Here is a 22,523-nt window from a genome sequence, read left to right on the forward strand (position 1 = left end):
GCAGACAATTCATGCTTTAAAATCTATTTATAAAATATATTCTGGAAAATATATTTTACCAAAAAAAAAAAAAAAAAAATCAACAAAATCTGCTCATCTCTGGCTGAATTGTATCCTGTTGTTGGGTAACATTTTCTTGCAGATGAAACGCTCACTGATGTACTGGGCTCTGCCATGTAAGGCTATTACACAACTATCCATTATTAATCTCCCATCTACCCAGACAGAGAGAGACACTTTACATGTGGCTTTGAATACTTTATGAAAATGACCCATTTAAGAGAAGCGAAAGAGGAGTGGGGAGAGAGTGAAGAAGAGACAGACAACAAATACAGATAAACGAGAGAATAAAAAAATGGGAGGGCTAAAAAACTTAAATCAATGGAAGGGAGTATAAATACTTCTGCATTTTATCGTCTGAACACCTTTGGCATGCTACTGTAAATGCACCATGAATTGTGACACAGTCATTCTAAGGTAATTTAATTCATGCAAACAGCATAGACATCAAAATGATTACAGTTCATCTATGCTTAAAATAAATTTGGTTACTTTTGCAGCAGCTCCGTCTTAAAAAAAAAACTCATCACACTAAAATAGGTGATAGGTCAAGATAGGTCAAAACAAAAAAAAAAAACAAGTTCATTTCCTCATTCCATCATCATGTAGGCCTGGAGTTAACACAAGACATATTATGATATTTAATGAATCCCATAACATACACCAGTATATTAAACTACATACACCTACTTATGATTTTTTTTTTTTTAAACAAACCTTTTTACGTTGTCAGAAGCTTAGTAATAGTGATGTTGAAATCAGGTGACTGTGGGATAGTTTGTTTATAGACTGCAGTTAGTAAATGCTAATTTTTTTTTTCAGATTACCATGATGAAGAGAATCACATGGAAGCCTGTTTCATCCACTGAATAATAATAAATTACAACTTTTTATGTCATAAGATTTTTTGAAACTCACAATTGTGAGTTATGAAGTCAGAATGGTGAGACAAAGTTGCAGTTGTGGAAATAAAAGTCAGAATTGTGTGGTATAAACTTGCAATTGCAAGTTATAATGTCAGAATAGCATCTTTACATCCTGGAATTTTGACTTTATTACTCACAATTGCGAGTGTGTTTTCTGAGAATTGCGAGATACAAACTCAGTTTATAAAAGATATTAAGAAAACAAGACTCAGAATGGCAAGTTTTATAACATGCAATGAAAAAGGACAATATTATGAAATGTAACAAAAAAAAAAAATTCAGATTTGTAAGACAAAGTTGTAACTATGTTTTTTATTTTTTATTCAGTGGCAGAAAAGGGTTTCCCTAGAATAAATACACTTGGTCACAAGTTCATTATCTGCAAAAATCCAAAAGCCGGTGTAAAAATCATAGATTTTTTTTTGCGGGAACCAGTGTTTTTAAACTGAAAATTTGAACGAGGGTGTTTTAACCAAAATACAAGTGTCACATTTCTGCTCGTACACCCTCCACCTGCCGTGCCTGGTAGGCTTCCAACACAAGTGCATCACTGTAAACGAGAGAGACGAATGGAATGATGTTTTCTGGTAATTAACCGCAATCCACAGATGCTATTGACAGAGTTCAATCCACATTTAACCCGGAATAGTCTTGTTAGTCACGATGAAGCGAGAAATATGTTCTTTGTACTTTTAATATCTAAATTAAATGGTACAAATGAATCACTTGTCTCGCAAATAATGTCGGATACTGCTTAATGTTCTAAAACAATGCAATCTTCATTTCACATCTCGATCTTATGATTCTTGACAGACTTCAATATCATAATGCGATGCTGCTCTAATATCATGCATAAGCTGCACTGTCTCATATTTTCTCACTCGACATCTCTCCTTCTGCTCTTCACCTCCGTCCCACATACAGACGTCTGCTGATTCACCTGTCAGTCAACCAGCGTAATGCATATTTCTGTGCATGTGGCTAATATTCAGTGCTTCGCTGTCTCTTCTGTCTCGGGATTGTGTATCTACTCTAGACTGCAACAGGCAGATAGAGTGACAATTCTCCTCAAGAGAAAGTTGAGAGAGATGAATATTTCAGCTGCATACTGACCTGATCGCTGCTGTTGTGCAAGGGCTCAATGCCGTATGAAAAGTTGCCATCTGAGAACATCCCTCTGTTGGCAAACCAACATCACAAATGTGAAACACTCCAGTGATAACAATCCTAATACAGCATAAAAATGCAGATTTGCATATTGTTTTCTTTCCTTAAAACCTATAGAATAATTGAGTGAAATAATTAAACCAAACTCTAATTTCAATTAAATATGTAAATATATTTATATATCTGTCTATAAGCCATAGGATGTATCTTTCACATGAATCCATTTTACTAGAAATTTGCTCTGCCTGTCAAACAACACACTATTAAAGAAAATTTCCTAAACAATTTTACATTGAAGATGTACACATTAAAGACAATATATGTACATTTTAATAAGTATGATATCAAAAGTTATTAATAAATTCTGTAAAAGTTCAGCTGGGAATTAACTTCATATATTGTGCTTCGGTGACTTATTAGCAAAGATTAATTGTATCTAATTTAGAGGTAAATGCACACTGTTCTTAAGATGGGGCATATTTCCCAATCTTAGTCATTATGTATAGTTTTCCAAAAATGTCCAAACTGATTTTTGATATTATTGTCAGCAAGCGCAAAAACAACAGTTGCTTAAAACAACTGTAAAACAACAGAGATAATGGAGTGTGTTTGTTCTTTGCACTGCTGAAGCAGATAAAGGGTTTCTGCTTACTGTAGGCCATGACAGGTGGAGAGAGCTGCCCATGACCTCTGAACTCCTCTCACATGACCGTGATAGTAACAGTGCTCTCCTCCCTGAAATCTCACACACATTCATAATCACACACTGTATCGAAGTAAAATGATTACACAGTGAACAGCCCTCAAATATGACAGTAACCACGGCAACATCCCCCATTAAAATTCATCAGATCACTTTTTCAATGTCCATCAAACCCTTTTCTTCCTGTCTGGTGTGAAACGAGTCCCCCTCTCAAATCTGATGTTTTGGTTTCATTGCTCTATTTCACTCTATTGGTGAAAATGCATCTGATCTCTTAATGAAGCAACAGCTACATCCTTTTGATAAGATACAGGATTTGAGGAATCATCCATCATGTCCGCTACACAAAATAAATTTAAGAGCCGTGGGGTCTGTAAGCGGGCGCCCACACACTTGAACGCGTAGGAGACGTTCATGTCAGTGGTGTGACTGGCATATCTGAGGTTGATTTTCGAATGTTGCTGGGATTCATTCTACCAGTCTGGCTGTAGTTTTCTGCACTGCAGTCCTGGTTTCTGTGTCTCTGCTGCAGTGTAGTTGCTTAATGACTTCGGCTTCTCCACTCAATGCTTTATTCTTCCTCTGTGTGTGTGTGTGTATGTGTGTGTGTGTGTGTGTGTGTGTGTGTGTGTCTCCTCTCTCTCTCTCTGACTCAGTTGGACAAAGTGGACTAGAACTGTCTATAAGCAGTTGTCATAGCAACAACGCTGCGATTGGTCAAACGTGGCTGACACTGAACAGGAGGGGCGGATGCTTTCCCAGACTCCTTTGCCTTGCTGCATCGAGCGCTAAGAAAGGGAGTGGGTATATTCCCAGACCCACATATTATACCTCTGATGTTTACATTAAGACAGGCAGTGAACTACAGCTATTGAGGAATTTGTTAATTCAATGCCTTACTATATTATTCAAAAATAACAATATTTATCCCTAACAAAAACCAATACAGCAATATTACTATGGAATTATGGTACATAATAAGGGTTATATTACTGCAGCTAAGATATTATTTGCAACAGGGGATCTAATATCAATCTCAAAAATCAATAAAAAGGGACACAGAAAAAAGGGATATTATTTTCCTTACCAGACTCTGAAAAGGTCGCCCATCCTCATCGAAGTGGCGTTCAACATAGTTAGACGATAAGAGATCACTGCAGACACACAAATAATTGTCATTAATATAATGGTATAATATAATAACATAGAGAGTTGAAATCTGCTAGAGCACTGTAAAATTATTTTTGGAAGGTTACCGTTTTACAAGAAATTACAATTTCATTCATTAAAATGTAATGTTGAAATCAAGGTCCTAATTCTTTGTAATCATTTCTGGCATTTTCTAGTCATTACTGAAGTGAGAATTGTTTCAAAGTAAAGCATACAGGTTTTTTATGAGTGGAATTTTGAACATACTGATTAAGCTCCAGGTCTAGAACAAATGGGATTCCAAACGCCGTCACCTGGAACGAGATCTGAGCCAAATGGATGGGCTGAGAGAAAAAAGAACAGATACAGGCAGGTTGGTTACAATTTGAAATCAAGCCATTCCTCTTCACCACAGATTTAGTGGCATCTGAACACTGGGAAACAGGATATCATCCAGACCATTTATCGCAGTACAGTGCATCTCATCCTCATGGACAGAATAGGACTTGCCAGCTGTTTCTATAGGATGTTACCTTCCAGGCAACTGCAAATTCCTTGACATTTGTGGGGGAATACATGGTTTGCTACAGCAAGAACAATCAGCTGTCCTTCTTCCTGTCTCCCTGTCTTAGGCATCCTACATAACAGACATTACTCTGGCCACATATGCAGTCAGTAAAAACTTACTGTTCTAAGTTACTGTAACCGTGACTTTCATTGTCTACTGTTAACTGTTGTTCTAAAGACAGACTGCATATGTAATAATTGCTAATAAGTAAAAATACATACATTAAAAATACATTAAAATACATACATTTTTTTATTTATATGATAGGTTCCTAGCTCTGCAAAACTAGCCTAATAGCAAAGCAAAAATAGACCAAAACTAACTTAATGACTTTCTCACGAATATGAAAACTCTAAATATGTGACTCCCAAACATATTTTTTTCACTGTTATGCATTCTACAGTAGAAGGAACATGACTAATAGTGCTATGTTACCTGTCATCAACTATGCATCACTGAACAGACAGCACACACTGACTAAAATACTTTGATAACATAAGCACACAAACACTATGCACTATAACAACATGACTATCTGGAGTAAAATAATTTTTGCAGACACATATTTATTTGGGTAGATTTAGACTACATTCCTTACAAAAATAAAACTCTTATGTTCAGTCTTACATCCAAAAACTGGGATTGCTTACAAGATATTGTTGATGTTAAAGCTGCTTGAGCATGGAGATAATGGAGGACAGCATACAACCAACATAACTCGCTAATGGTAAAAACTAGTGTAATGCAGGACTTCCAATTCAATGTCCGTGATCGGGGCCTAAACAATGTGATGTCATATTGCTTTGAGAATCAAAATGGCACTCCTATTGAGGCTGTTGGTTTGAAGGGGGAATTTTGCATAATAGGTGCCCTTATATTTGTAATTTATTTTAAAGTAAAACTTGCAATGATACATTATTACAGTGTGTTAACCAGTCATGAATGTGTACACGTAATTGAGCTTTTATGTCCTGATTCTTACACTATTGTCATGTACAACGTATATAAATATATACTTTTAAGACTTCAGATTCACTAAAAGTGAACATTCAATACAAATACGCGCACTTTTTGCCAGCAACATGCTAAACGACAAAAAAAAAAACTCCTTGTATTCCTTGTGTAAAGCTAAATTAAAAAAATTTAACATGTAAATGTAAACTCATATGGAATTATGTGTTGTTGTGTACGTTGTGTATAAATCATTTCTTAGGATTCTTTTCAGTTTGGATGCTACTTTAGCAGCAATTTGCAGTCAGTTGCCAGTTTCTACTGATAGAGACCTTTCTACTGGTGGGAGATGCAGGCCCCTGATGCAGTACCATATCAAAACAAGAGAGCCTACTAAAAACCAACAGCAACTAAATTGGCTTTCAACCAACAATACAACAATAACCTTTCATCAAAATGTACCTTACTCTGCCCCAAAACTGACATAATCAAACCAGCCCCTCTAACCGTTTAGCATAGATAACACACTTCACCCTCCAACTCTGTCAAGCCATGCCTAAATGTTGTTACGCTTTTATGAGTAAGGACAGTAGATATTTTGACAGGAAAGTGGAGGAAAAGAGAGGGAATAGGTGACAAAGTACAAATTCAAAAAGAAATTGTCAGGTCTAGTGCCTGAAGGACGGTCACGTAGGGTTGTCGAGTGCTCTGCACCAGTGTCAGGTGAAGCAGCTCAAGGTTATGAGGATATAAAATGGCCTTTGACAGACAGGTGGTATATATTGCACCCCTGGTTACAGGAGACGAACGGTGCGGGTGTGAAATGCGATCACCTTGCAATACTTGCAGTCGAAGGCACGAAAACGAATACCTGCCTCAATGCAAGAAGTGGGGAATGCATCCACACTCATTTATTGTACTAAATAAATCATTCAAAAACTACAGTCTAGCATTGTACAGTGGGTTAGATCAAATACAGACAGAGAAGGGTAGAGTGTAAAACAATACTTTATGTTAGGTCAAAAAAATGTTTTATATATTACACAGCTATAAAATATTGATTGAAGTTAAAATATTTTAGTAGCTCCTTTGAGGAAACACAATCTTGGATAGCCTGAGAATAAGTACATTTTCACTTTTGGGTAAACTATTCAAGATGGTCTCACTGGTGCAAAAAAAAAAAAGAAAAAAAAGAATAATAATAGTAATCAATAACATCAGCAGCAGCAGCAAATCAGTATTATCTATACAAATAACAGCAACAACCAATAAGAGTAAGAATCAGTTTTTCTGCCTTTTTAATTAAATGTCAAGTCCAATCTGCTACATAAAGGAATTTCCTTGCCTTGCCTATAACTGGAAAACACAGAGTGATTACTGAACTCTCTTAACAATCATTGTGTTGTCTAATCTAGTCTGGCATTAGCATTCAGTGTCATGTCATTTTTTTGGTGATAGGACCCCTTGGTATTGTATCATGATACAATGTAATATGATAATATATGATAATATCCTGCCTGTTTGTTGTTGGTGGATAAAAAAATGTAGAAAAACTGATATTAACTTACATTTATAGAATCTCTATATAAATGCAATTTTATAAAATGCATATTATCGTTTTTAACTGTAATAATATAATTATTAGTTAATTATTTTGTATTATTTAATTAAATTAATGATTAACAATATAAAAAAAAATTTCAAAAGTGAAAAATCATTTACTCTCATGTCATTCTAAACCAATAAGTCTCTTGTTCATCTTCAAAGTGCAAATGAATTAAAAATTAAAAGTCCATGTAACTGTAAACCTAATCTATATGAACCAAGGGATTTAATCCAAGACCAACGAACAAACATAGAACACATCTAATCTGAAATCTCAAGACTGAGTACCCTTGCAAATAGGAGGCCCTTACCATGGCAATTTGGTGATGTGTGACTTTAGGATTCAAGATGACAGAAATTTTAGGTGAACTAACCCTTTATAGATTCAGTCTATACCATCGCTGAGACAGGCCCGTTTACTCTTCCCCCAACCATTAATATTCTACCCTTCCTCTAGAGCAAGAAGCCAATATTACATTAACGTATACATTTACAAGTAGAACCTTTAATGTGCACTTTACCCCTCTGAAAAGGGCTCAGTGCCAATTCTCTCTAAGCTTTACAGTCTTCATGACAGATGGGTTTAGAAGAAATGTTATTTATCAAACAGTAATGTTCATGACTTGGGGAGTCAAATGCAATGATTTAGGAGATCTAAAAAAACTACCAGTAAATTATTAATCAAAATGTGGAGGAGACGTGCATATTGCAGTTACAGCAATAGGTTATACCATTTTATTTATTCTTGGGATTAGATGCCATTGTATTTGGAAGACTGTGAGATTTTTGTACATGTGGAACCTTGGAATGCATCCGGTGCGGGCCCAGATGGAGAGCTCAGCAAAGAACTGAGAATATTACACTGTTATTGGCAGCCAGGCGAATCAAAATAACCAAAATATTTAATTAACAAGCACTACAAAAACTTGAATTTTCAAATCATGGCCTTTTAAAAAAAACACTAAAACATGCAAGCGCATTCAAAACATCCTTAAATGTTTTAAAAAGTGAGAAAAAAATATTATAACTGACTGGATGGTGGTCTACATGTTAAAAGAAAAAATGTCAAGAGTAGAACAATTGCCACTTTTTGTGCCTAGAGAGCACGCAGGTGGATATATTCGTAAAAAGTGATAAATAAAAAATAAAGAAGCTATAGTTGTTGATCACATGACAGCGATAACGTCACAAATGTGCTAAATTATGTATAATTAATACTCGAGAAGTTTTCATCAAGTGCAGTAATACGCTGATGGCACACAAATTCGGACTCAGCAAGTATAAGGAAGGGAGGGGTTGGAAATATAAGAGTTTGGTGACACCAGCCAAAGAGTAAAGTCATTTCAGAGGGGGAGCAAGTTATTATATTACGATAAAAGTTGAAGAAGAAGATAAATTCTTGTTTTTCACATGTATCGCTCATCCTAAAACCAGGGACAGAAAGTGAAAGAGGTCGTTTTTGATTTCATGTTTCATGTTTCAGTGTAGAGTCACTCACATGCGCTCCATCAGCATCAATCTTTACTAGAGTACCCAAGTGTCCGTGCGGCAGCTCCTCCTCCGCGTCAGTCCGCTGCAGCAGCCGCTGGGGCTGCGTGAGCTCCTCTGCATATGCGTTCTGTTCGCGTTCCCGTTCCGCTCCGTCCCGCTTGATGCTGCTGCCCCAGCCTTTCAATATAGGACACATCCATATAAAACTCTAAGACAATCGTCCAAGCCACGATTCTATGTTTTAGTAATTCCTATGCGTTTACAGCCGCTGCACTCTATCTAGCCTGCGGCATCACTGCGTATTCTGGCGCGACGCTGAAAATTCACAGCCATGCCCGTGACAGAAAACGGGGCCATTCGTAAAACGAAGAAATCGTTGCACCTGTTGGCGCACAACATACATAAATAGCTACAGCTATGGAGCTTGTATCAATATCACGAACCAGCCCCCAATTCGGCGTTCGTCGCTCACCTGTCACGGCGAGTCGCGCGGTGACCGCAGCCCACAGGAGGAGGCAGCGCGTCGCCAACATGATCACATACTCCTGCGGCTTCAACCGGAGCAAAAAGATGCGAAACGCGACATTTACCACCTCATCCCGTTCCGCGGCGATGTTGAAGTCACGAGGAAGACGTTAAGGGCATCCGCGGAAAACAAGCAGACGCGGATGGGAAACACTTCAGAAAGTGTCCGCTTGCGCGAGGCGCCGAGATGTCTGCTTATATCGCTCGTGCGTTGTCGGTCAGATTGCGGGTGGAATTCATGTTGGGATTGAAACGCTCCTTCTGCGGGACTCCCACCCGCACCTCCTCCCACCCTCCTCTCTTCTCCTCCCCTTCACTTCACACCGCACTCATATGCAACATTAGATATTCCACTTCTGTAACCTGGAACAAATATCACGTTTAAAAAAAAAATGACACAATGAATAATACAATAAGCAATATTTACATAGAATGCAGTAGTCTATAGGTGCAATAAGTGCAAAATATAATATATAATCACAATTAAATAATATTGTTATTAGCCTATTTCCGAAAAAACATAAACCGACATATACCACAATTATAATACAACTGTCGAGCACACACATTGTATTATTTTGTAAATTATTTAAAAATGAGAAGAACGTCTGCGTCCTGGAGAGAACCCGGCGTCATAAAAGCATATCAAATATTCCCGTCCTCAGCAATACCTCTCATACTACATCGATCTGTACAAATCTTTAGTTACTCATATAAAACCATGTTTTTCCTATCCTCAATTCTAAAGAATTATGACTATATAGCCAACACGTTGTACATTATTCAGGAAACATGGGAAAGACGTCAATGGAGGGAAATTGCTGATGCAACATTTTCTTTTTTTAATCAGCTTTGGCAAAATGGAATAATGGCATACTATATATACATTTCTAAATGCATTTTAAAGCTGAAGGAGTATGGATGTCATTTTAAATGTATAGCATTGTGTTGTAAGTGGTATCCAGTTATAAAAATAACTTTTCATTGTCTGATTGTTGGGTTTCTTCATCATTTATTCTATTGTAAATGGAAGGTCAATATATGTGCATTTATTGTGATACAGCATCTCAAAATTGATACGAAGAAGCACACAAATCAGCATCTAGAGTGGAAGTAAACTGCTTTTAATATACAATTGTACAAATATCAAAACAAAAGTTCATGATCCAGTAAAATAAATGTAATACATTTATTAATAAAATCTCTACAGGTATTCACAATTTTGTCTTAAAACATGTTTAATTGTCCAAAGGCCTTCATAAAGTTAATTTCCAGTGTTAATATAAAATCTTTTAAGCTAAAAATTCTAATCATGGACATCAGTGGTAAAAGACTTGTATAGTCCATTTCTTTTAGATCTTGTTATTGGAATGCACTTCTATTATTGTCACTTTAAGATGCCTTAAAACATTACCTGACATCAAAAAATTAAAACACTGTCCAGTGTACCAGTCATGCCACCACATCCATTGATGCACATTTAAAGGAAATCAGAAAAGTCTTTTAAAAATGACCTCAAATTACCCCAAAGACCATCAAAGGGCATTTTTGCCTTCACAGTGTTCCCTATCCTGCATGTTCTCCAAAAACTGCCATGGCATTGTTCTACCATCAACACTGCCTCTAAACTGGAGAGAGGCCAGACACAGCACTTAGACTAATTGGATAATGCCCCTCCAGCAAAGCCTCATTAAATTCTCAATACCAGCACGCGTTCCCGGATATTTCTGCTGAAAAGTCATGGTCAACACTCAGGGCAAGAGAGAGCCATAAGAGAAGTCATAGAGGTCACTCAAAAAAAAAAAAAAAAAAAAAAAGCAAATTAAAACTGTTTTTTTGGATTTGGTGAAATATTTCACAATGAAAAAAAACACTGTGGAATGGAGTTATTCATCTTAAAAATATATAAATCAATACAGATGTAAGGCAAGGCTGTTTCATTATCCAGAAGTCTTCATCAAAGAGAATATATGTGGAAATTATTTATACATTTGCTGCAGTTAGGCACACACCTATAACAAAATATTCTTCATGAAAAACAAACAAATCATTCATTAAGTCTCATTTCTCACGTACTGGTGGTAGTCATCTTAAAGAAATAGTTCACCCAAAAATGAAAGTCTGTCATCATTTACCACAAGTAGTTCCAAATCTGTATGAATTTCTTACAAAATGAATATATTTTGAAAAAAAATTTGTAACCAGGCTATTTTGGGTCACCATTGACTTCCATAGTTGGAAAAAAATGCATATTATGGGAGTTAGTAGTGACCCAAAACAGCCTGGTTACAAACCTTCAAGATATCTTCCTTGGTGTTTGGCAGAACAAAGAAATTCATACAGGTTTGGAACTAATTGAGGGTGAGTAATTGATGACGGAATTTTAAGTATTGGGTGAACTATTTCTTTAATCTAATTGTAGAAGTAAAAAATGAAGTTTGCAGAAGTTTCAGATTGATGCAACTTCGATCCCAATTACGATAGTCAAGAGGGTTGCAGTATGGAGCACAACCGTGATGTATAGCTCCCATCCTGCATGCCAGTATGTGGCTTTTGTAATAACAAACCCAGGTCATCATGTCCCCCTTTAGCCTGAAGAGGAACTCCAGCCGTAAACCATGACAAGAGACCAGAATCCCAATCCGACTCAGAAGAGGCCGTGGACCACGTGAGGTTAGGAAGAAGAGCAGATTCAATGCAAACAGAGGCTCCGGAGTGTGACAGGAAAGAGCTGTTTGGAGCTTTACTGACTGATGTATGGGAAGTATCTTCAGGGGTCTGGAAAAAAAAGGGTAACAGTTCTGGAGGATCATGAAACTGATGGCGTTGATATTGATCTTCATGGAAAAAAGGAACCAACTTAGGAGGGTCCAAATCAGATGAGCAAGTGGTTATTCGGGATTCCACTGGACACAAATCATGCTGCTTTGCAGCACTGTCCTGTTGGTCAACCTGATAAGGCAAACAGTGGGTACTAGGAGTAAAATATTTTAGAGGAGGCCTTGTAGGAATCTGATTCACAAGTGTTGACTCATGGTTTGGTAGTATGCTACCCCCAGTTCGATTATGAATCTCTGTTGCAAAGCCCACCATGGAGACTGGTAAACATGACATGGTGGAAAATACAGATGAGTACTGTCTTATAAAGTTAGCACTGCAAACCCCCTGAATTGGGTTTGACTTTTCACTTTGACTAGTCTTTCTTCTCTTAGCAAGTTTTGGACTTGGAGTGAAGGACCTGCAGCGCTTTTTTAAGTTAACTATAGAAAATGGGTAATCTGACAAGTGTGGAAATGGTAAAAAACGTGGTATTGAAAAGATGCCAAACTCGGGACTTTCAGTGACTTCAGTAAATTTCAGTGACTGTTTCGTTGAAGGCAACTTTCTATGGTCCAACATATTCTGGCCACAACTTTCAGAATTACCATCTCCACCTTGCTGGAGCAACATCTTAGGGCTGTTTGAGCAAATTTTTAAACCTTGATCCCAATCATATTTTAGTTTTTGAGAGTTGACCGTGTTAGGAACTCCACCTATAAGACCACTTTGCATATGCAGTACATGTAGATCATGACCACCTTCACATCGTTCCTGAGGTCCAGGAACTTTATCACCAGTGATGGTGTGTGGGATTTTGTTGTCTCCAGAAGAGCTTTGCATGAGCATTTTACAAGGAGTGTCTGAGGGTGTGACAGAAGATGGGGTCTTGGATTTCTTCTCTACTGTCTGGGATTTTGGAAAAATGTTATGTGGGACTATATCCATGCAGAGAACACCAGATTGAAAGTCCTGAACCTTTGTGGTGCAGCTGATGTAAAAGCCTAATTTGACATTGTCAAGAGCATCTGGAGAGTTTTTCTGCATTGTATGATGCAAGGTTGCATTTTGTTGACCATGTGTACTCTGGATAGGTTTAGGAATGGGGTGTGCCTTGTTGTCAGTATTTGCCGGTAGACAATCACATTCTTGAACAAGGGAATTCTGGAGAGATTTTTCATTTTCGCTGACAGAATTCGGCACCATTGCAGTTGAATTACTCAGTTGGAAGTGAGAGAAGCCTGTTGATGACCTGAGGGGAATGAATCAAAAAAAAAAAAAAATTAAACATTTAATTCTGTACTGTCAACAAGAGATAACAATATCAGTGAATTGCTTTAAAGCATAGCATTTGCATAATTGCTCCTTACTTGATCAGCGTTGGATCCACTTCTAGATTTAGATTATAAACAAAGCTAGCAACCATAGCAGCTGTTAGTTGGTCTACTACAGCATAGTTACTGTCATTTTGAATGAAAGAACGATGCATTTCAGACTGCAAGTGCTATAAAAAAAAAAAAAAAAAAATAAAAAAAGAATTTGATGTGAATTTATACAAGGCATTTAGTCTCCATATTACACAGGCCACATTTACACAGGAGCAGAATACGGTTGTCAGTACTGTACTTGGGAATGATAACCATATTTTCTTCACAGGTTACACAGCAGCTTACAGTTGTGTTTAGAATTCTGTCTGTATGAATATGCAATGGGAGTCAAGCCCGTATTCCTTACCAGTAACCATAGCGGCAGGGACCAAAGTAAGATCAAAGATGGCGGTGTCCATAAAACTGAAAGTGTTATCACTTTCTGACATGACAAGAGTCCAATTTAGCCGCGAGTTATTTCTTCAAAGTTTCATTAACCGACAGCAGCTTTTACATTTGGGTGGAGAGTAGAGCAATTGAAACATGTGGCGCATGCATAACACAACACCGATGGGAGTGGTTCGGGTGCAAAATTGCCGGAACAAAACGTTCAGATGACACACATCTTATTTTTCCTTTACTGTAAGTTAACAAAAACACTAGACATGCATTTGTGTGGCAGAGTGGCTCTCGGAGTGTATGATGTGACAGACAACTAGCTGTTTTCTGAGAATGCATTTGCGAGGCCTGAAAATTTACAGGTGGGAAATTTGGTTACAGAACGCAGTTGTCAGAGTGGTAAATACCCAACTGTGTGTGAATGTAACCGTAAGAGTCAAATACAGGATTGACAACCGTATTCTGCTGCTGTGTGAATGTGGCCATAGGTAGCCCACCCAAAAATTTTAATTCTGTCATTAATTACGTATCCTCATGTTGTTCCAAACTTGTAAGACTTTTGTTCAAGATAATTTTGATGAAATACAAGAGCTCTCTGACCCGTCACAGACAGAATGGGTACTAGGAGAAGAATGTGTGAGTAAAGTTCTCATTTTCTCCCAAAATGTATATTAGTAGCTTCATACAATTATGGTTGAACCAGTGATGTCACATGGACCATTTTAACAATGTCCTTACTACTTCTGGTGCCTTGACTGTGGTAATACTTGTAGTAAAAAACGCTCTAAATTGAGGGTCAGAGAGCTTTCAAAATTTTATAAAAATTATCTTAATTTGTTTTCTGAAGATAAATAACGGTTTTAATAATGCTTTTAGATTTGGAACAACATGAAGGTGAGCAATTTATCGCAGAATTTTCATTTTTGTGTAAAACATACCTTTATCACATACCACCAAGTGATTTTTGATAGATATATTTGCAATATTTGCAAACAAAATGCCAAATGGACTCACCTCATACTGGTCTTTGTAGACGATGTGGCAGCACTCGCAATAGCCTGAACTTTTTTTAGTTGGGCCTCTGTGTGTGGCACTTGCATTATGTGGTGCTTGCAACTTATTGCAGCTGCTAGTAGTGTCTTCCTTCTTCCTAATTACAATAATAATAATAAAAAAAAAATTATGAAGACTTGTAATTGACAATGTAAATACGATTACCAATTTCTCAAAATGCAACAACATACCTGAGATTATCCTTGCTGGAATCTACTTCTTTACTTCTACTAGACTGCCGAGGAATAAGGGGCTCAAAAGGGCTAAATTTTCCTGAGAAACTCACCACTGGGAAACTCAGAGTCTGTGCATAGTATGGTCTGAATTTCCTGTTTAAAACCAAAACCATAAGGATTAACAAAATAACAAAATTTCTTTGAACAACATTTAAGAATTTAAATCTAAATGTCTAATTCGGTATGAGGAAAAACATGTTACCTGCAGTGAGTGGGCAAAAAAAAAAAAATCAATCCATTATAGAAGTATATTCTGAACAAATTCTAACTTTGTTTTTCCACTTGATCACAGGGAAGCAAGAACTGAATTGACTGACATAAGCATGGATGAATAATTCTAGGTCATCTTTAAGAAAAAGCTCGCTATTTTAGTTCCATTTTATTTTAGCTGTTTAACACTACCTTTCTCTATTTCTATTTATTTTGTTATACATATATACATATGTCTGCTAAATGACTAAATGTAATGTGCAGACTAACTATTGCATCGAGACCTACTAATTAATGCTTTTTGTATATATTTTGTAACAAAAGACGCTCAGAGAAATACAGTGACAGTAATATTGAAGATACTGAATTCAACAGTAATGATTGTTCTTTTCAACAGTAAAGAACAGATGCACCTGGTCTTTATTGATACAGTTAATTAGCAGAGTCCTTTAGTTTCTAATGCTAGTCCTCTAGCATTAGAAATGGATGAAATTTGACGTCACCTCATTAACATATATGGGGCAAAAATATACGGGCTCACACCTGCCAAGCATTTAAATTAATCTTTAGATAACTTTCTGTAAGGAGTAAAAACAATCCCATTATAGCAATTAACACTCATGTATGTAAAAGTATTATAATCATGTCACGTTAATTATTGGTTTCAAGTAATTATTTTAACCTTATTTTAAAGTGTTACCTAAATCTGTGTAACAAAATCTGATGTGCAACCAAATAATAAATTTTTTTTTTTTGACAAATAACATGCAGTTTAACCTGTCATTGTAGTATTCACAGCACTGAGTGAATACATGTACAGTGTAACATACAATATCATCGCCCATATCCACCAGGATCAATTTCTGACAGCAATGCCAAACGGACTCAAAACACAATAGTTCTTTTCATTAGCCAAGAGCTGCCCTGTGCACACAGAGCCTCAGCAGGGGAGAGAAGGATACTTTTTCGATCAGCGTCAGGGTGGCCTCTAGGGTGCAGCATGCATTTTGATAATTAACTTATCTAAAACATCTACAGTGACATGGGCTGAATCATTTGCCTTGTTAATGGGGATGGGGACTAAAACAGTCTTACAACAGAAACAATCAACTAACTGTGTTTATTAAAGCAAGAGTAACTGGGATTTTAAAAATAAAGATAAATCAAAATAACCAGATGAAATAAAATCTTACAGCAGACAACCCACTCATTTTATTTAAAAAAAACAAACAAACAAAAAAAAAAAACACCAGCTATGAATTGAACAGCATAACACTATTTGAACTATTTCTGCAGTAATCAAAAATACTATTACTACTACTATGTCTGCATTTAAATAAAATGTTCAGCACACAACCAGAGCACATTGCACAAAAAAAATTAAAACAAAGCAAAAGAGATATGACTTTATTTTTAGGATAATGAATGAATCAGAAGTGATAATAGCTTCAACTGACAACTTCCTAACTCTTTATTGATCACAGCACCAGAGGCGTTCAACCTATTGTTTAATTTATCATTAAAAAACAAACAAAAAAAAAAAGTACCTCAATTACTATCTAAACAGAAAGCAGAGTTAAGAGAATGAGACTCACCGACTTGAGTCCTCCACTTTCAGGTAAGGACCTCTCAAGACTCCAGCTGTGTAAAGACACAGGTGTTATTAACACTCCAGAGCATACACCACCTCTACGCTCAGGTTTCTCAGGTACAGAGATGTAAAAAAATTAGTAAAAATTAAAGCTAGACTTACATTTACTACAAAACAACCACAACAATAAAGTAATATCTTTATGTAGTTTATATACCTTTAACATGAGGAGTTGTTAGTTTGCTTCTTTTTTTCTGTTTAAAAAAAAAAAAAAAAAAGTGTGAAATTGGTGTGAATAAGAACTCATTTTGACAAGCAACTCATTAACAGTATTAGTTCACAATTAATTGAATTACCTTAGCTGTCTTCATTTTCTGATTTAGATGATTGATGAACTTTAGAAATTCTGTAATTAATGTTAAGGAAAAAACACAGAGTACAAACCTAAATATTATATTATACTTATTTAATAACAGGGGTTCACAGATCAGTCATAATTCATTTTAAATCAAACTGTATATATGGTGCTCTCTAGTGTTGACTTCTTGGAAGTCGGTAAAAGACTGTACATGAGCATTGAGAGAAACTAGTATGCTTCAGTGCAGGGCTAGAAAGAAGCATGAGTTAATGCTGAAAAAACGAAAATGGTTTATAAAAAAGGTGTTTGCTATTTTAACTTTTTCTTTTCTGATCCATGAATTTCCCTCAGTGAATGCATTAAAATGCATTACAATCCTTACATTGAAGTATGATTAATGTAAAAGAGCAATGGGGCTGTTCAAATTTAAAAATGTTATGCCACCTATAGCACCTTCTTTCTTAATCTGTTTCACAGTTTGTATCCAGACTAGATGGTGGATCAGCACCCAGAGATTATGTTTATCAGAGACCAGAACACCTAGATGCGCTCTGTGGACAGATCACCAGATCCTGATGCGCACACACGCTAAGTCATTTACACTATCTGACACAGCTGCGTTTAAAATTGAATTAGAAGTTAAGTGCTGGGCGTCCGGTCAGAGGAGAACTGGCCCCAACTGAGTCTGAGACTTTTTCTCCATTCTGTATGGATGGGGTTTTGGTTCCTTGCCGCTGTCGCCTCTGGCTTGCTTTGTTGGGGACACTTAACTTCTAGTGATTATCGTTGAATTGATTACAGAGACCGTCTCTGCATTTAATAACAAATTGTTCAATCTCGTAATTATACATCCCTGTCAGTGTATTCTTCTGCTTTATACTGTTCAGTGCTTTGATGCAACCTGTGTTGTAAAAAGCGCTATATAAATAAAAATGATTGATAAAAGGATACCGTCAACATTGTAGACTTTGACTCCCCAGGAACGAGCATTAGCCAACACACTGCTCTGATACTTCTGCAAAAAATAAAATAAATCACCAGCGAATAAGTAAAAATGCAAAAGTAAAAACTGAGAGGTCCTAACATAAATCCTAACAGTAGTAGCTGTTAAAAATTATAGTAAATGTAAAAAAAGATTAGATTGTCAGATTAGATTTTTTGTCCAATTAAGTTTGCATATTCCATTTAACAGCGCAAACAGAAGAACAAGGCAGAAAGAACATACTTTTGTTATATTATATATAATATATTATTGTCATGTTTGGAACACCAAAACAATTTACTGGCAACAACACTTTTGGAACAACGTACAGTTGGGTTAAAAGGCCAGAGATCACTAATGACAATGTTTTGATTTGCATTTTTGCTAATTTGACATTTTCATTAGAAATAACGCATTGTTATGATCAGCTTTACAATCAGAATTTTAATTTATTTGCATGTGGTATTTTACAGCACACAAGACATTAGAAACTGTAGCATGAAGCAGTTTCAGTTTTTTTATTGGGTTTAGAAAGAGCATGAACAATCTAAACCAGGTTGGTTCAGTACCCAGGTAAACCAATACTCAGTTTGTTCAACTAGCCTCAGGCCACTGATAATCATGTTTTCCATCATGATCAAACAGAAGCAAGAAAATCTGACACAAATTGACTTCTTTTTCCATTATTAGTGCATTTCTTTTACATTTGTCAAATCACAACACAACATAACACACATTTTCAAATGTAAATGAACATTATGAAGGATTTATTTTTAAAACTATGCACAAACACATTGTACTGAAGTTAAATAAGAAGGAGAATTTTCTCAAATATTTAGGTGTGGACTTACATTGCTGTGGATTGCTTTTTCCAGTAATGCTTTTCCACGACTGCCACAAACCTTGAGGGTAAAAAGACAATTAAGAAACAAAACGAACCCTTCAGAAATATTTTTATTAACATGCCATTTTTCTTAATATACTTATTTCAAAGTTAGCTCTGTAGAAAATATGAGCCTTCATACCGTCTGTGAATAAGGGAGAAAAAAAAAAAAAAAAAAAAAAAAAACTGTCTGAAATTTTTAGGTTATTATTTTTAGAAGTGGCCTTGGAAGGAACCAGAACTCAGCACAAAATGCTCCTCAAGCATCTACTAACAGCACATCTTACATAATAAACTAGACAAGAACAAATATTGGGTACCTACCAGAGGTTTGGGAGTTCCAGTTTGGTTTCCCTCTGCAGTACATGAACCATCCATCTGCAGATGAGGTGCTTTAATGCCCGTCACAACCACATTCACATCCTTGGTGAGAAAACTGTCTACTTTCTATAGGAAACATTGAAAAGACAGGATGAGATGCAGTTTTTCTTTGCACACAGGGCAACAATTACTACGATACCGGCTGTTTCTAATTTACAGATCAATGACAAAATGATATCTCTCACCCCTCCCAGTCGGCTGATGATGTCAGTGAGTGTGACGGACTGATGTCTCTTCAAGTCATGGAGGTAGAAGGATTTGCCCCTCAAAACACCTGAATGTTCTCCAGCCATTATTTGAACTGAAACTGATTTAGGAATGTTTATATGTATGTCAGTTTATCTATGGGTATTTTTAACAAATAACTCTTTATTAATTGCTATTAAATATTACTATAATGGGCTCAAGTACAAAGTGCTACAACTCTATTGGTTTGTACCACAAAACTGCATCTTGCACCTAAAAAACTAAGAAAAAAAAACTAAGATTTGAAACAATAACTCCTGGACCGTATGCATGAAAATGTGTCTTATTTCAACTGAATTCTCGGGTTCCCAAGCAATAGAAATGTTATCTATTACACTTCATCAACCCTTCATGATGAACTATAGATATAGCAGCGTCACATTTTGCATGCATATTATAAATTGTTGTATACACTGCAGTCTTTTGTGTTTTTGTGGCTGTATTCACATTGTCAGCCATTGATCTTTTTCCATCACGATCTTATTGTAAAAAAACCATGAGATTAGAACTTTTTCCATTTGCACAATGTAACAATTCAATCAAAATCAGAAGGTAGTTACAGCATTTGTGTCTTTTAAGTCATTCAACACTGGTGAAAACTAGTATTGCTGCTCTCAGTGTGTTATGCCATAGTATTGTAAAGAGTTGGTTGGGTATTAAATAAAGTTACAGACTACATTAATGAAAAAAAAAAGTAATGACATAGATGACAAAAATAGGGGTAACAAATAAAAATCTATTGCATTTGTTCAGATTTTCCACTGACTAATAGTAAGTAGAATGCATACCATGCTTTAAATGCCCACCCAACAAAATACCTGTATGGATTTCACGTTTTAATATATCAATAATTAAAAAAGAAAAAATACAACAGTGTGCGATTAGTTTAGTCAGATTATTAGTCAGTTTAAAGCATTTGAATATAAATTGTAATAAATTGAGAAAAATAATTTATTAAATGACTAGACAATATGATTATTACATTTGCACACTTTCACTTTTTATGCGTGTTTTATAAATACGGATATGCTATTAATTTCATGTACTACTACTTTTGTCATCTACTATATAGTGGAGAAGGGGGTATACTTGTATGCAACAGAGCTGGGATTTCAATTTGACTGTTTTGCAAATATTTTCACTATATGCCTGCTGAGATGGTGATGAGGCACCCTAACATCAATACCAATCTTTAATTATTCAATATTTCAATTTCAATAACTCCAAAATACATAACAGTATTTTTTTTAGTTGCAATTTTTAGCAGTGGTGGAAAGTACTAAGATTAATATAGAAAGTAATTAATATAGATTAATATAGAAAGTAATAAGAATAATTTACTTGAGTACAAGTAAAAGTACTGAAAAATAATGTGACTCAAGTAAGAGTAAAAAAGTAGTTCACGGAAAAACTACTCAAGTTACTGCATTACAAAGTACTTTAGTATTTTTTATTTTTTAAAATGTGAGCATTGTGGAGCAAGGTCAGCTCTTACAACCATGTACAGTAATGCCTGTTTACTTAGGAAATCCTTTATATGGACAAATGCATCAGATATCGCTACAGCTGAATGAAAAAGCCATTTAAAAAGTGCCTGTCAAAGTGTTATACTATCAACACTTTGGTGTATTAGCATAAAACCTAACCTGCTTGTAGCTGCTCTTTTTTTATGAAACACATGCTAAAATTCCTGAAATTTTATAATACACTACAGCACAAGAAACCTGATAACTGGACAATAAGAATCTAATAAGTAATGGAAACATCATAGTTATTAAACTGCTGATTTCTCATTGCGTTGACACAGTTGGACCCTAATTTCTCAATGCGTTATTAAGACTGCTACACATTTAAAGGAAACAAATAAATCCGGCATGAACAGGGAATTAATTTTCAACAAAATTGTTAAATAAGAACTAAACCTTTAAACAGACATGCTGGAAGTGCAAGACAAAAGAATTCGTTTATGCCATGGCATTGATGGTACTTTATGATATCTGATATTACCATAGAAGTACTGGTTTTATTAGAAAGGTTTATTTGACATATACCGTGTCTGGGGTGGCTGTAAATAAAACAAAAGCTGTGAACGGGGACGCTATCGACTGATCACGTCAACAGAAACCACAAAAACCTGTATCATCAGAGTACTTATGAAAATGTGTATTTTACCTTGAGGTCCTTGGCGCATACGCTGTCAATAAAAATATCGCGCTAACGGTTGTATTAAAACATCCTCAATCTTATAGTTAATACAGGCAATATAAATATAACGTGCCGCCTCGCTCTGCGAACCTTTTCAAATGGCCCTCCTGAATTTCTTCTTCTCTTGCATATTGTCTGCTGTAGCGCACAATGTTACACATTACCGCCACCCACTGGCGTTTGGACAGTCAGTTATGTTGTTCCGTGTAAAATTGCATATGGTTTGTATATTTTATCATGCATTTTTCTGTGACAGTTATTGTTATTTGTAGTTTTTCTTGTATGTATCAAGGTTGTTATTCGGAACGAGTTTTAGTAAACTGAGGAGATGGAGTTTTGGCATCATAATTAATAAAAATATCTTCCAACTGGGGGCATGAGTTTTTGTATCATTGAGTCTGACATTTGGGGGTAAATTAGGACATTTTTTTTTATCTTATCCCTACGTAGCTTTTAACAAGTTAAGCAATGTTACGCGAGCAAAAGTACACAGTTAAATCTTTTGTGTGAAATTACTTGGATTACTGTATATTCCAGGTTAATAATTGTATTTTCGCAGTGGGACTTCTCTTGATCTTCAGTTTTTGTGTGTCACGTCCAGATTTTAGTTGTTACTGTTGTTTTGCATGCTTTAATATTTGCCTTGTGCT

At 35.9% G+C, this 22,523-nt stretch overlaps 2 protein-coding genes across 5 annotated transcripts in view; both read right to left on the reverse strand.

Moving 5' to 3' along the window:
• Positions 1-9,441, reverse strand: part of adam11 (ADAM metallopeptidase domain 11) — a 36,056-nt gene extending 26,615 nt beyond the window's left edge. Inside the window, exons 1-6 of one of the 3 annotated variants that reach the window (XM_043253870.1) lie at positions 9,093-9,441; positions 8,628-8,797; positions 4,273-4,349; positions 3,944-4,010; positions 2,806-2,888; positions 2,100-2,163 (exon numbers count right to left, since the gene is read on the reverse strand). In XM_043253870.1, coding sequence (XP_043109805.1) covers positions 2,100-2,163; positions 2,806-2,888; positions 3,944-4,010; positions 4,273-4,349; positions 8,628-8,797; positions 9,093-9,153 — 522 coding nt within the window. In that variant the 5' untranslated portion in view covers positions 9,154-9,441. Of the gene's footprint in view, positions 1-2,099; positions 2,164-2,805; positions 2,889-3,943; positions 4,011-4,272; positions 4,350-8,627; positions 8,798-9,092 lie in introns of those variants that run through there. The other 2 variants (XM_043253872.1, XM_043253871.1) reach the window with 2 other exon arrangements.
• Positions 9,442-11,458: 2,017 nt separating this feature from the next.
• On the reverse strand, positions 11,459-21,985 carry dbf4b (DBF4 zinc finger B). Of its 2 annotated transcripts, XM_043253254.1 has the most exons (12): positions 21,841-21,985; positions 19,608-19,729; positions 19,366-19,488; positions 19,010-19,060; positions 18,128-18,191; positions 17,175-17,224; positions 17,036-17,072; positions 16,823-16,868; positions 14,973-15,110; positions 14,743-14,878; positions 13,333-13,466; positions 11,459-13,214 (listed from the first exon to the last, which is right to left on the reverse strand). In XM_043253254.1, exons 1-12 carry the CDS (start codon positions 21,857-21,859, stop codon positions 11,630-11,632), a joined length of 2,505 nt encoding a protein of 834 aa, XP_043109189.1. In that variant the 5' UTR covers positions 21,860-21,985; the 3' UTR covers positions 11,459-11,629. The 2 variants fall into 2 exon arrangements, with proteins under 2 accessions (XP_043109189.1, XP_043109190.1); XM_043253255.1 differs by lacking the exon at positions 13,333-13,466 and having other exon boundaries at positions 13,048-13,214.
• Positions 21,986-22,523: the final 538 nt, after the last annotated feature.

Source organism: Puntigrus tetrazona, chromosome 12 (assembly GCF_018831695.1).
Source record: "Puntigrus tetrazona isolate hp1 chromosome 12, ASM1883169v1, whole genome shotgun sequence".
Taxonomy (NCBI): domain Eukaryota; kingdom Metazoa; phylum Chordata; class Actinopteri; order Cypriniformes; family Cyprinidae; genus Puntigrus; species Puntigrus tetrazona.